Source organism: Oryctolagus cuniculus, chromosome 10 (assembly GCF_964237555.1).
Source record: "Oryctolagus cuniculus chromosome 10, mOryCun1.1, whole genome shotgun sequence".
NCBI classification, from domain to species: domain Eukaryota; kingdom Metazoa; phylum Chordata; class Mammalia; order Lagomorpha; family Leporidae; genus Oryctolagus; species Oryctolagus cuniculus.
Window position 1 is genome coordinate 85,783,588 of NC_091441.1, and position 13,573 is coordinate 85,797,160.

At 46.9% G+C, this 13,573-nt stretch overlaps 1 protein-coding gene across 5 annotated transcripts in view; it reads right to left on the minus strand.

Annotated features, from left to right (window-relative positions):
• The window catches only part of ATXN7 (ataxin 7), a 160,832-nt gene that overhangs the window by 94,458 nt on the left and 52,801 nt on the right, over positions 1–13,573 (minus strand). For 4 of the 5 annotated variants that reach the window (XM_070049967.1, XM_070049965.1, XM_051852241.2 and 1 more), the window contains 2 exons: positions 6,749–7,060; positions 6,441–6,509 (listed from right to left, as the gene is read on the minus strand). In XM_070049967.1, the coding sequence (XP_069906068.1) occupies positions 6,441–6,509; positions 6,749–7,049 (370 nt within the window). In that variant the 5' untranslated portion in view covers positions 7,050–7,060. Of the gene's footprint in view, positions 1–6,440; positions 6,510–6,748; positions 7,061–7,453; positions 7,589–13,573 lie in introns of those variants that run through there. The other variant, XM_002713288.5, reaches the window with a different exon arrangement.

Consider the following 13,573-nt stretch of genomic DNA (forward strand, 5'->3'; position numbering starts at 1 on the left):
CCGAGCAAGCAGCCACAGGCAACAAGGAAATGAATGGCTGTGCCCATGTTTACTTACACAGGACACTAACATTTCAATTTTATGTCTTCTCACATGCAGAGCAATCTCCCTCTTTTAAGTTCTTATTTCAACCATTCAGCAGTCAAGAAGGCATTCTTAGAGAAGCCACAGGCAGGACTTCAGCCACGGGCTGTAGTTTGATTAGAGTAACTCTGGTACCACAAGCAGGAGGAGAGTCCCTGCTGTGGGGGTGCCTGCCTGGGTCCGCAGAGGCTCCCTCACTATGAGTTAGGACAGACTCAACAGGTACGGAGGGATACTCGGCAGCTGTCAGCAAAGCTGCTGCTCCCCAGCCCCAGCCCCAGCCCCACCATCGAGCACGGCAGTCCTGCTGTGCCTCTGCGGAGGTGGATGAAAGCGTGGGCCATCTGCAGCAGAATCACCTGAGCGCTCCTTGACTGTGCATTTATGTTCAACAAGCACCCAGGTGACCCTGAGGCAGGGACCCGGATCTCCCCGATTCCTCTCTGGGGCTTGCTTTAGATCTCCATCGGAGACCTAAGTAGACTGCAACCACCTGCACCTGCAGAATCCCGACACACCCACAGTGCAGATGAGAAATGGCAGCCCTGCTGGCCTCAAAAGGCAGGCACAGTGCACATCAACGCTCCACTTGGGATGAAACAGGTTGAAGTCCATGCAAGCAGAAAAAAGAAAATGAGGAACAATGATACGATGTCTTGGACATCCTTCAAAATAATCCACTGTGGGGAGCAGGGCAGAGATGAAGCAAGAATGGGCATGACTCATTAGTTCTGAAGCTCTGTGACAGACACAAGGAGGCTCATTAAAATATTCTCTTAACTTTTTTAGGTTTCAAATTGTCCATGAGAAAGTCTGGTGGGAAGGGTGCACAGAGAAGAAACATTTAAGAGAACTGCCAGAGAAATATTGTCTGTTTCAGGGACAGAGTTTTATGCCTATAAGGTGTTGTCTTTTACAGTACTTCACACAAACATCTATTTGTTTTCACTTAACCATGAACCACTTTTCCCCATAGGAAAGAAAAAACAGTAGTATTGTGTCGACTGTGTGTCACTTCCCTAACTTATAAAAAAAATTTTAAAGTGCTAACCAACCTCCTTCCAACTTGCCCAAGGCTCAATTATGTCCTTGTTATTATGACAGGGAAATCGCCTGTCATCAAGTTGTGTTTCACCATGGATTGCCATCCTATTCCTCTGCCTAAATATCAGAAATAAGAGAGACGTGGTGTTCTATCTGCACCCTTTCAGGAAAGTGTAAATTGAACAGTGAACTCAGGAGAGAGCACAGTAAGCGCTGAAAGACAGCCTCTGGCCTCCTCTTGAGCCACAAAAGCTCCCCCCTACAATCCCCGACTAAGAATCTGAGTATTCCCTTTTATTAAGGGCAACAAAACAACTGAAAATAGTCACTTGAACACACAATCTTCCTAGCAGCCTACTCATTCATCTTGTGGGACAAATATTCACTGTACCAAGCAGTATGCCTTCATCAGTAGCCGTGCCCTCAGAAAACTTACATTCTAGAAACTGAGACACTACAGAATACCTACTTTCAAACTGTGAGAGAGAGACAAGGATGGGAAAGTTCACGGTACAATGCTATCATACAATAGGTGGACTTAAAAGAAGTTAGGAGTACCTTCCCAAAGAAAATGTCATTTTTCCAACGCCACTGTTTGAGTTCTACAATTTTTTTTTTAATTCGCTGTTAAAGTAATGCACTTAACATTTTCTTTTTTAAGGCTCCCTATGTGTTCAGGCCCTAATATGGAAACCCTATTCAGTTGTTCTTACCAATTAACCATGTAAACAATTTTGTTAAATTTCACAAAGTTAGATTTTGTGAAATTTGTGGACGTCCAGAATTTCCCAAATCACCTTGGGCAGCTGGAGGAAAGTAACCTGTCTTCAATATAACCAGTTAGAAAGTCAAAATGTATGGGGGCCGGTACCGGGGCACAGTAGGTTAATCCTCTGCCTGCAGTGCCGGCATCCTGTATGGGTGCTGGTTCTAGTCCCGGCTGCTCCTCTTCCAATCCAGCTCTCTGCTATGGCCTGGGAAAGCAGTAGAGAATGGCCCAAGTCCTTGGGCCCCTGCACCCATGTGGGAGACCTGGAGGAGACTCCTGGCTCCTGGCTTTGGATTGGCGCAGCTCCAGCTGTTGTGGCCATTTGGGGAGTGAACCAATAGAAGGAAGACCTATCTCTGTCTCTCCCTCTCACTGTCTTTAACTCTACCTCTCAAATAAAAATTTTAAAAAATCTTTAAAAAAAAGTCAAAATGTATTAACTGATTTTGGTGGGAAAAGATTGGTATTAATATTACCAATTATAGAAAAACAAGGCAAAAAAAAAAAAAATACAAACAGGCTGACCTCTGAAACGTAACTACAATTTTATTCTAACATTTGCTCACCCGAAAGGAAGAAGCATATTAGCTAAACCACAAATGATCTCACTTCCATCTAAATCAATAGTTCCAACTTTCTTCCATGGCATTAATGTTTGGGCAGTCTTGTTATGAGTAACTGGCCAAATGAATTCCAAGAGAGAAAAGATACAAAAGAAAAAGAGTAGCTAAATGTGCAGTTTTAAACTCCCGGGTTGGAGATGTGTTGAGAATCCAAAGGAAGCTGTGGGTATTGGTATTTGCTCCAGAAAATTGACATTTATAATTTTTAGACAATTTCAGAAGAACTATGGCTACCCTGAAGCCTATTTAAGGGTCCCAGGTTAAACAATCTCGACACAGATGAAAATCAAATTAGAAGTCAGAGGGGCTGGCATGCTGGCACAATGGGCAAAGCTGCCATCCCTTGTGGGTACCGGCTCAAGTCCAGGCTGTTACACTTTTGATTCAGCTCCCTGCTAACAGCCTGAGAAAGCAGTAAAAGATGGCTAAAAGCCTGGGTCCCTGCCACTCAGCTGGGAGACTCGGAGGAAGCTCCTGGCTCTGAATCGGCGCAGCTCTGGCTGTTGCAGCCATCTGGGGAGTGAACCAGAGGATGGAAGACTTCTTTGTAACTCTGCCTTTCACTTAAATAAATAAATAAAAAATAAGTAGACGGAAGACTTCTCTCTCCTTCCCTCTCTGTTAACTCTTTCAAATAAATCATTGTGAAAATAACAAAATTAGGAAGTCAGATTTACGATTATCAGCAGTTTCAAGGGTTGGAATGAATTAGCGTACTGTGTCATTTTATGAGTTTTCTAATTTCAATTCCTACAATAACCTAGAGAAGCAGGTACTATCATCTTCTTTTCCAAAAAGGAAATGCTACATTCAGAGAGATGAAATAAGGAACACAAGGTTAAGTGACTTTCAACATCCAAGTTTTCTAATCCCTGTGGACACAACTGAAATCTCCCAAGATGGAGAGCTTCTGATTTCCAGAGCTTCACTTCAACGATTTACATCTTTATCCTCAATTCACTCATACTGACAAGAGGAACTGGTACTTGGAGGCCAGCATGTGGCATAGCAGGTTAAGTTGTAGCCTGCACATGGGCATATGGGCACTGGTTTGTCCTGGTTGCTCTACTTCTGATCCAGTTCCCTGCTAATGTGCTCAGAAAAGCAGTGGAAGATGGTCCAAGTGCTTGGGCACTGGTACCCACATGAGAGATCAGGACGGAATTCCTGGCTCCTAGCTTCAGCCAGGCCCAGCCTCGACTATGCAGGCATTTGGGATGTGAACAGATAGACAGAAAAGCAATCTCTTTATATACCTTGAACTATGCCTTGCAAACATATAGATTTTAAAAAATAAGAAACTGGTACAGATAATGCTCTGAATTACCTTTTCTTGGTAGGAGACAATGTTAACCCAAAACAATGGACAGAGGCCATGAAGATTTGGTAATAATTGCATTCACATTCCCGAAGCTGCCTGGCATGGGCTATTTGCTGGGAGAACATAAAAAGGATCAATTTTCTGAGTGCCAAACATCTTAAAACCTGGATTTTCAAACTGTCCCCAAAAATCCACTGTATCACAAAATTAAGAAATGACTGAATTTAAAACTTCAGCCTTGCGGCCAGCACTGTGGTATAGTGGGTAGGGCCACCGCCTGCAGTGCCGGCATCACATATGGGCGCCGGTTCGAGAACCGGCTACTCCACCTCCTATCCTCCTCTGCTATGGCCTGGGAAAGCAGCACAAGATGGCCCAAGTCCTCGGGCCCCTGCACCCATGTGGGAGACCAGGAAGAAGCTCCTGGCTCCTGGCTTCGGATAGGCCCAGCTCCGACCAAATGGGGAATTGAACCAATGGAAGGAAGATCTCTGTCTCTCTCTCTTCTCTCTCTGCCTCTCCTTCTCTGTGATTTTCAAGTAAAATAAATAAGTTTTTATTAAAAAAAAACTTTAGCCTCTACTCAAGGGTGGCAGGCATGAATGATAGCTACAGCATCCTCCAAATGGTGACAGCAGCTTAAAAAAAAGAAAAATAAAGGGGTGGGAGGAGAGGAGGAGGAGGAATTCGGGCCAGCATTGTGGTACAGATTTAAGCCACCATTGCATCCTGTATCAGAAGACCACTTGAGTCCATCCAGTTCCCTGCTAATGCACCTGAGAAAGCAGCAGAATATGGTCCAAGTACATGGGTCCCAGGCACCCAAGACCAATATGGAGTTCCAGGCTCATAGCTTCAGCGTGGCACAATCCCAGTGGGTATGGCCATTTTGGGAGTAAGCCACAGATACTACATATCTGTCCTTCTCTTAATCTGCCTTTCAACTAAATACATATTTTAAAGAAAAAAAAAAAACAACAAAAAAAGAGACCTCTAACAAGTACTAACAGAATCAGAAGCACGCAGAATCATATTCATTGGCCTTCTGTGCCTTAAGCAAGTAAAGAGGCCTTGGATCTTCATGGAAAATCTGTTGTGAATATATCCCAGCAGAAAATAAGAAAACAGCAACATCGTCCAGGCCATTAAATTCGGTTGAGTCTCAATTGAGACAATGGCACCCAGTGAAACACTAACATATTTACTCATCTTATATAGGGGGATTACCAAAAATCCTGTTTTCACAGACTTAGAAACCCTTTATGGGAAACATATCCACACCCAGAGACGGAAAACTAAGAACAGGAGTGGGTCAGGTCCTCTAAAGCTCTACTTCAACTATTTCCCATGAGAGTTGCCACCTAGTGATTTTAATTTTTTAAGCCCAGGCGGGCTGCCAATTCAACACTAAAACCGGACTAACAACTGATTTTTCCTATTGCAACATCACCCACAAGTTCTGTGCGCTCCCTCTCCTTCCACTGCCATCAAACAGCATTTCTCATTTTTAAAATCAACTAATTTCTCTATATGACCTGTTCCAATTGGAAACTCTCAGAGCTGCTACTGGTGTTACTTTTCACAGCACGAAGAGGCCACATGGTCAATTCAAGAAGCAAAACAGTGAAAGTGAAGAAAAGGCAGGTGCTAAAAACAAGAGGAAAGCTTGCCGATAGTAATAATCAGCCACCTCTCAAATAGGTATACCTATTCTTGGGTTGTGGATAACAACTGTGCCAAAATAAGTGGCTCCAGGAAAGAAATAAATTTGCACTGGGACTATAAACTCACTTGTTGGATACCAAACCTCACCCAAGGCCTTGTCCTCTCTGACTTCAGGTCTGGCGCAGGCCATTAGCCCCAACTGACTCCTGGAAGAGAATTCTAGACACCTGACCTGACTTCCATCTGTAGGCACACCTTTAGCTGCAGGTACTTCCTTCCCTAGAGTATCCCTCTACTAAATGATTTAAAACTAACCAACAACTACAATCTGTTTTCACCAGCTATGGGTACGAAAGCCTTGATTTCGTCGAAAACAACTGTGGCAGGCAACAAAAAATATGACGAATTGTCCTCCTGGGTTCTGACGATCCTTTTCGAGCAGCCTAAAGCTGTAGGTTAAATCCCACAGAAATAGGACTGGATGAGGCATGGCGTCGTCTTTTTCCAAATTCAAAATTAACTGACTGCCAGAAGAAAACATGGGGTGGCAAGGCTTCCTTTTTACCAAGCGTTCGTGGAAACGTTTTCTGATGCTGAGAATTCCCTCCTGCGTGCCTGCGTGCGTGTTCTCTCTGTAAGGGGGTCAGACCTGAAGGGATCTAGGTTAAACTGCCTGCTGGCTCTCAGCGCTCCTCACCCAGAAAGCTGCCCAGGTTGCACCTAGCCGGGCCTCTGCCGGCAGGTCCCCAGGCCTGGAAGCAACCTCCCCACCACCACCACCACCCCGGACCTTCAGACGCTCTGCCTCCCATTCCCCGCCTTGGGCAGCATCCTTCTAGGGCGACGGAGAGAGGTGGGCTGAAGTTCCCGACCCTAGCCAAGCCAAGAAAACTTCCCGTGGCTGCACCAACTCCACCATGGGGGCTGCACTCACCTTCCCGGCAGAGCCCCATGACTTCGCGATTTTTCCCAAACTCCTTGAAACTTTCTTCCAATTCCGTCCCTAGGAGATACACACACACAGGAGGAGGGGAGAGGCAGGTCAGCGGACGGGAGTGTGACGCACGCTCACGCACGCACGGGGTAGGTGTGGGCACCTCCGCGTTCCGCAACCCGGCGAGCGATAGCATCTCTGACCCCCGGGGGCGGGTCACAGCGCGGGCGGGGGGAAGGGAGCGCAGGGGCTGGGGACGGGGCGGGGGGGGGGGCGTGGAGTGCGCAGAGGAGGGCGTGGACACTCACCGTCCTTCCCTGGAAGTTTGGAAGCCTCGACCCATAGATTCCACGACTGCCCCAGCATCGCTTCGGGACTGGGCAGGGGCCTGCGCTCCCCAACCGTCGCCATTGCGGCGGCCGAGGTGGAGGCGGCGCCGGGGCCGCCGTCCTCCGGCCGTAGGCGCCGCGGCGGCGGCTGCTGCCGCTGGGGCTGCGGAGGCTGCTGCTGCTGCTGCTGCTGAGGCTGCCGGGCGGCCGCTGCTCCGCCCGCCGCCGCCGCCGCGCGGCGCGGCTCTCCCCTGACGTCATCCGCGGCCCGCTCCGACATTCTTTCCGCTCCTGCAATGTAACAAAAAGGGGGAAAAAGAGTCGCGCGGGGGCCGCTTTTAAGGAGGCGCCGGGGAGTTCCGGCGGCGTGCGCGGCCCGCAGGCCGGGTGGGGCGCGCTGACAGCGCCCCCCGGCCGCCCAGCCCCCAGCGCGCCTCCTCCCGGGCCGCCCCCTGCCCCGGGCGCAAAGTCCGCGGCTCCGGCTCGCTTTCGCTTTCGCCTCCTGCGACCCGCGGGAGACAGTTCGGGCCGCCGGGAGCCCGCCACCGCGACGCCGCGTCCCCTGCTCGCAGGACCCGGCGCGGAGGCCGGCGCCGGAGCTGCCCGCATCCCCGCCCGGCGCCCCACCACGATAGCTCGTCACCAGGAGGCCCGAACCGCACCTCCGGCCCCCGAGCTGCCTACCCCGCGGCCGCTCGCATCCCTGGGCCGGGCCGGCAGCCCCGCTCCTTCCTTCCGTCCGCGCGTCCGTCCGAGCGGCGGCGCCCGGCCGGCTCCCTTAAGCGGAGGCGCCTCCCGCCGCCTCCACCCCCTCGCCGGTCCCTCCCTCTCAGCTCGCTCCGGCGAAGTTTGCACGTCAAGCCCCCGGAGAGGAGCCAGAGCGAAGTCGGAAACGCAGCCGCCGAAGGAGAAGCCGGCCGGTTGGCCCCGGGGCAACGCCGAGCTGCGCCGCCGGGGGCTGGGTCTCGGGGCGAGGAGCTCGCGCAGGGGCCACTGCGCCCTCAGCTCCGGGGCGGACACACAGTTGTCAAAAAGCATGAATGGGAAACCGCCGCAGAGCGGATGCCTGGTACGCAGGAAACCACGGGCCGGCGTGGAAAAGCCGCCCAGGTGTCAGCCCGAAGCCCCGCGCGCGAGATGCCGCCCACATGTGTGTCTCGGTACCCACAACTGGAGGTCACAGTAGGCGTCCCGAGGACCAGAACCTATCCCGCAGCGAGGGAAGAGGAAATCTGTGTAAGCAGAGGCAAACTGAGGGAGCTGTAATCCTATTTCCATGTTTCAGAGGCACTACCCACAGTTCCTGTATTTCCACTTCCATTAATCCTGGAAGTGATTCATTTACCCCCCCCCCCAAATAAAAATATTGACATCTACAACTGATTCATTTTTAACTAAAGTTGTTAGTCTCTCCATCTGTTTGTCTTTTCTTACTCGGGGCTTAGGGGGATGTATAGAAGTCCTAGAAAACATGCTTAGAATAAACAGTTATTGGTCTGATTTCATTCACTAAATTAAGCATTGACCCATAAACCCATAAAATTTAGCGCTCCCCTGCAACACAAATACACAAATAACACACACACACAGCTTTTGCTGAAGTGACAGACTGAAGATGGCAAAATAAAAGGCTACTTAATGAACGAAAGCATTCAAAGAAGTTCAGACAGTAGTAGGCCACACTAGGCACTTTCAGTAAATATTGCTGTTATTACTCTTACCTCAAGCTGATATGAAAATCTGAAGCCTGAGACAAAAACAATGATTCTGATCATCAGGTTGCACCCTACAGTAACATCAGCCCTGTAACATGTGGGACTTTCTCCGACTAGGTGAGAAGGTGGGTTGACTTGCTTTGGGTTTTTTATTTTTTAATCTCAAACATCTGGTGTGACAGAGGTGGCCAATTTCTCTGTTGAAAAGAAAGCCCAACTTGCAGAAACATAAAAATATTTAAATAAAAGTAAAAAATTAATGAGGAAATGTCACATCCCATATACAACACCAGGTACTGATGGAGAGGGCTAGTTTTTGCTTCTAAATTTAAAAGTTTATACATACATGTATGAGAGTTTTTAAAAGATGTAGGAATAACTATGTCAAATACTTCCTGGATTGCATGCAAACAAGTCTGAAAAGTGAAAATAGATGTCTCTGATCATTATCAAAATACATGTGGCCCTCCAAATCTGCAAGTGACACATCCAGAGTCAACCAACCAGACTGGAAATAGTTTTTTTTTTTCTTAAAAAACAAAAAACAAAAAAAAACTGCGCCTGTACTCGACATGTATGGACTTTGTCATCTCACTATTCCCTAAACAATACAGTGTCACAGCTATTTATATGGCATCTACAACGTACAGGATATTACATGAATTACTCTAGATATATCTTAAGTGTATAGGAGGATAGACATAGGTTATATGTAAATATCCAGCTTCCTGTTGATGCATACCCTGGGAGGCAGTAGGGACCCTCAAGCAGTTGGGTCCCTGCCACCCACAAGGGAGACCTGGATTGCTTCAGCTTGGCTCAGTCCTGGCTGTTGCAGGCCTTGGGGAGTGAACCAGAAGATCTATGTCTCTCTTTAAAAAAAAAAAAAAAAAAAAAAAAAAAAAACTTTGGGCTATCCAGTCATACAGATCCTGGAGTGAGCTTTTTGAGTACAGCTCTTCTATCACTCATAGGACAGGCTGAGAATGAAAACAAGTGAAGAATAGCAAACATAAAGAATGTTCCCACTTCCTGAAGACATTGTTTGATTTCCCTCCTTTCCATGTGAACAAAATTTACTAATATGATTTCTAATCATGGGGATCAATAACACTTTACAGTACTTCTTTCTGTTTCATGTCTGTTTCTTCAGCGCTTTCCAATGTTTTATTACAAAGCACACTACAGGGCTTAAGATGAAAAACACCTAAGTGTTCTCTTAGCACTATGATAGTTTTTAAGGGAAATTATTACCAATAGTGGTTGTCAATTATTAAGCACCTGCTAGGTGACAGGCATTGCTGTAAGTCTCTCACTGTATTATCTCAATAAAGTTCTGAAAGGCAGAAGTTGTATTATTTACAATTTTATGATGAGCAAATAAGGGAAGGCTCTGGAGCCAGTCTTGCTATTGCTGGGTTCAGATACTAACTTCCATTTATAACCTGTGAAATCTTCGGCAAGTTGCCTAATTTTTTTTTTTTCAAAAGATTTATTTATTCATTTGAAAGTCGGAGTTACACACAGAGAGGAGAGGCATAGAGAGAGACAGAGAAAGGTCTTCCATCCAAAGGTTCACTCCTCAATTGGCTGCAATGGCCAGAGATGTGCCTATCCGAAGCCAGGAGCTAGGAGCTTCTTCTGGGTCTGTCACGTAGGTGAGGGGCCCAAAGGCTTGGGCCATCTTCTACTGCCTTCCCAGGCTACTGCAGAGAGCTGGATTAGAAGTGGAACAGTCGGGACTTGAACCAGCACCCATATGGGATGCCAGCACTGCAGGCAGCGGCTTTAGCTGCTACACCACAGCGCTGGCCCCAAGTTACCTAATTTGCCAACACCACTGTTTCCTTTTTTTTTTTTTTTTTTTTGACAGGCAGAGTGGACAGTGAGAGAGAGACAGAGAGAGAAAGGTCTTCCTTTGCCGTTGGTTCACCCTCCAATGGCCGCCGCTGCAGCCGGCGCACCGCGCTGATCCTGGCAGGAGCCAGGAGCCAGGTGCTTTTCCTGGTCTCCCATGGGGTGCAGGGCCCAAGCACCTGGGCCATCCTCCACTGCACTCCCTGGCCATAGCAGAGAGCTGGCCTGGAAGAGGGGCAACCGGGACAGAATCCGGCGCCCCAACCGGGACTAGAACCCGGTGTGCCGGCGCCGCAAGGTGGAGGATTAGCCTATTGAGCCACAGCGCCGGCCACCACTGTTTCCTAATCTGTAAAATGGAGATAAGGCCAGGCTGCTTCCAAGGACTACATGAAAGAATTCACTGAAAGCACTTGGGATAAAGATGAACACAAATTAAGTCATCTCAAACTAAGCAATTCAGTTCAGTCTTTAGGAAGTTTACTACCAAACTGAAGAGAATGTGGGGACAGGAGTATGACATAAAAACCGCTGGCATCTGCCCAACCAGTTCTCTCTTGCTGCAGTCAGGAACAATTTTACTATTTGTATACCAATAAAAAAGTCCTCACTTCTAGAAAAGGCAGATTCTGATATTCCTATTTGTTTTGGGTTTCCTCATAGTTGGAATGTATCACCAACACAAGTCAAAACTGAAAGCTGACAAAGCACACGTGATTTTCACATTCTGGCAGCATTTTAAAAGTGTTCCTTATCTAAAGAACATCATCTATGGAACCGGCACTGTGGTACAGTGGTTTAAAACCCCAGTCTGCAGTGCCAGCATCCTATATAGGTACCAGTTCAAGTCCCTGCTGCTCCACTTCCCATCTAGCTCCCTGGTAATGTGCCTGGGAAAGCAGTGGAGGATGGGCCCTGCAGCCACATGGGAAACCCAGAAGAAGCTCCTGGCTCCTAGCTTAGGATTGGCCTACCTCTAGCCAGGCAGCCATTTGTGTAGTGAGCCAGTGGATGGAGGACCTCTCTTTCTCTACCTTTCTCTGTAACTCTTTTTAATAAATAAATCTTAAAAAAATTTTATAAACAAGCATACAAAAACAGAACAACTATGTGTTTTATCAACCATGCCACAATATAGAAATTAATGACCTTTTACCTAAATACTCCTCCTTTTACACTGCAATACAAGAAAATGGCCCATACAACTCATACTCAGTCAATATATTTTTTAAAAAATACTGTAGTGTGCCCCTGCCTTGTTGTATGATGGCAGTCAGTGCTTCTGCCCTTGTACTTCTCAGGATGTCTCCTAGAGCTGAGGAACCTCACTGTCTACCTGCACCTTTCAATGGTAGACATTTTCTAAAGATGCGAGTAATGGGGATTCAACTGCTAACTGTTTCTTGCTGCCTAGCACAAACTGAGCATGCTACCAGGCCCCAGGATGAATATAATCCATTAATAATTTTTTAAGGACAAGAGAAAAGCAGAAAGTGGGGAAAATATTGTAATTCATCTATATGCTCTTACGGAGAAATCTGTCACCACCAATTACACTGTACATAGCTTGAGGACTAGGTTGTCAGAATGAAATGCTGCCAGTTCAGAACATTTTACCCCTTCCAAGGATGTATGTAAAATATGATCTTCCTTCACCATTCAAATTTAGGGATGTTCCCAGGAGGTGCCAAGGGTAACAAGGTCTGTCTTTACAAAAAGGATTCTCTGCAAAGCATATTCACTGTTAAAATGCTTTGTTCAAAGGCTTAACAATGCCCCCCCCCAAAAAAAGGGTTGGTATTTCCTGTCTATAAATCCAGTTTAATATAAAAAGGCTGAAACTGCCCAAAACCCTTCCAAGATGCAAGACCCCACAGAAGCTTTTGTGTTGGGGAAAAACCATGGGGCCCAATAAAACATTTTAATAAACTTGAAAGCTAGTAACTATAGTGTATTTATCTGTGCAAATTACAGAGTTGGTTACAGGATTCTCCATTATCAACCCCAAAGGACGGAAGTCATCTGAGTAACAAGAAATTCAGATCCCCTGAACGAGGAATTGATTGGCTCTGGTTTTTTCATATCCTCCTAAAACTGGCTGAGCCTTTGTTCATATCCTCTTGTACTCCTCTAACCACACCTCTCCCTTGCTCGCGCTCTGCAGAAGGGGTATCACAGGCAGGCCTTTCAGTGACTGGGCTCCCTCTAGTGAAATACCTTATGGCCTGTCATGAATACACCAGTAATCCAGCAGAGGGAGAACAGTGGAAAGAGTGAAATGGATTCATCAGCTCAGTGGCTAAAAGTGCTGACAATCAAGTGCAACATTAGGAATATAAGGATAGCTGCAATAGGGGACTTATGAGAAATAATTATCTTTTTGAAGGTTTAATCTATACACTTATGCATTCTACAAAACACATCATTTGGTAAGTCTTTGTTTTAATATGTATGAAGCTTCATATGAATTCTCCCAAAGAAAAATTTTTATCATAATAGCAAACAGTTTGAAGAAACAAAAATTTAAATAAACAAATAAAAGATAAAAATAAAAAGTAATAAATTAATAATGCCCAAATGTTTCTAAATATTTAATACTGATCTGTAGTTTTATGATAAATTTAATCTGAAATCTTGATTTAGAGGCAGGTATTTGGCACAGCTGTTAGGACACCACTGGAGATGCCCGCATCCTATACCAGAGTGCCTGGGTTCAAGTCCTTGAGTTTCCAACTCGGCTTCCAGACAACGCACATCCTGATAGGCAGAAGATGATAGTTTAAGTACTTGGCTCCCTGCCACCCATGTGGGAAATGCGGATTGAGTTCTAGCTCCTTGATGTGTTGTGGGCATTTTGGTAGGTAACCAGCAGATACACACTCACTCACTCACTCTCTCTCTCTCTGATTTCCAAATACACAAAACAAAAAAAATTTTTTTTGACAGGCAGAGTTAGACAGTGAGAGAGAGACAGAGAGACAGAGAGAAAGGTCTTCCTTCCGTTGGTTCACCCCCCAAATGGCTGCTACGGCCAGCGTGCTGCGCCGATCTGAAGCCAGGAGCCATGCGCTTCCTCCTTGTCTCCCCTGCGGGCGCAGGGCCCAAGCACTTGGGCCATCCTCCACTGCCTTCCTGGGCCACAGCAGAGAGCTGGACTGGAAGAGAAGCAACCGGGACAGAACCGGCACCCCAACCAGGACTAGAACCTCAGGTGCCAGTGCCGTAGGCGGAG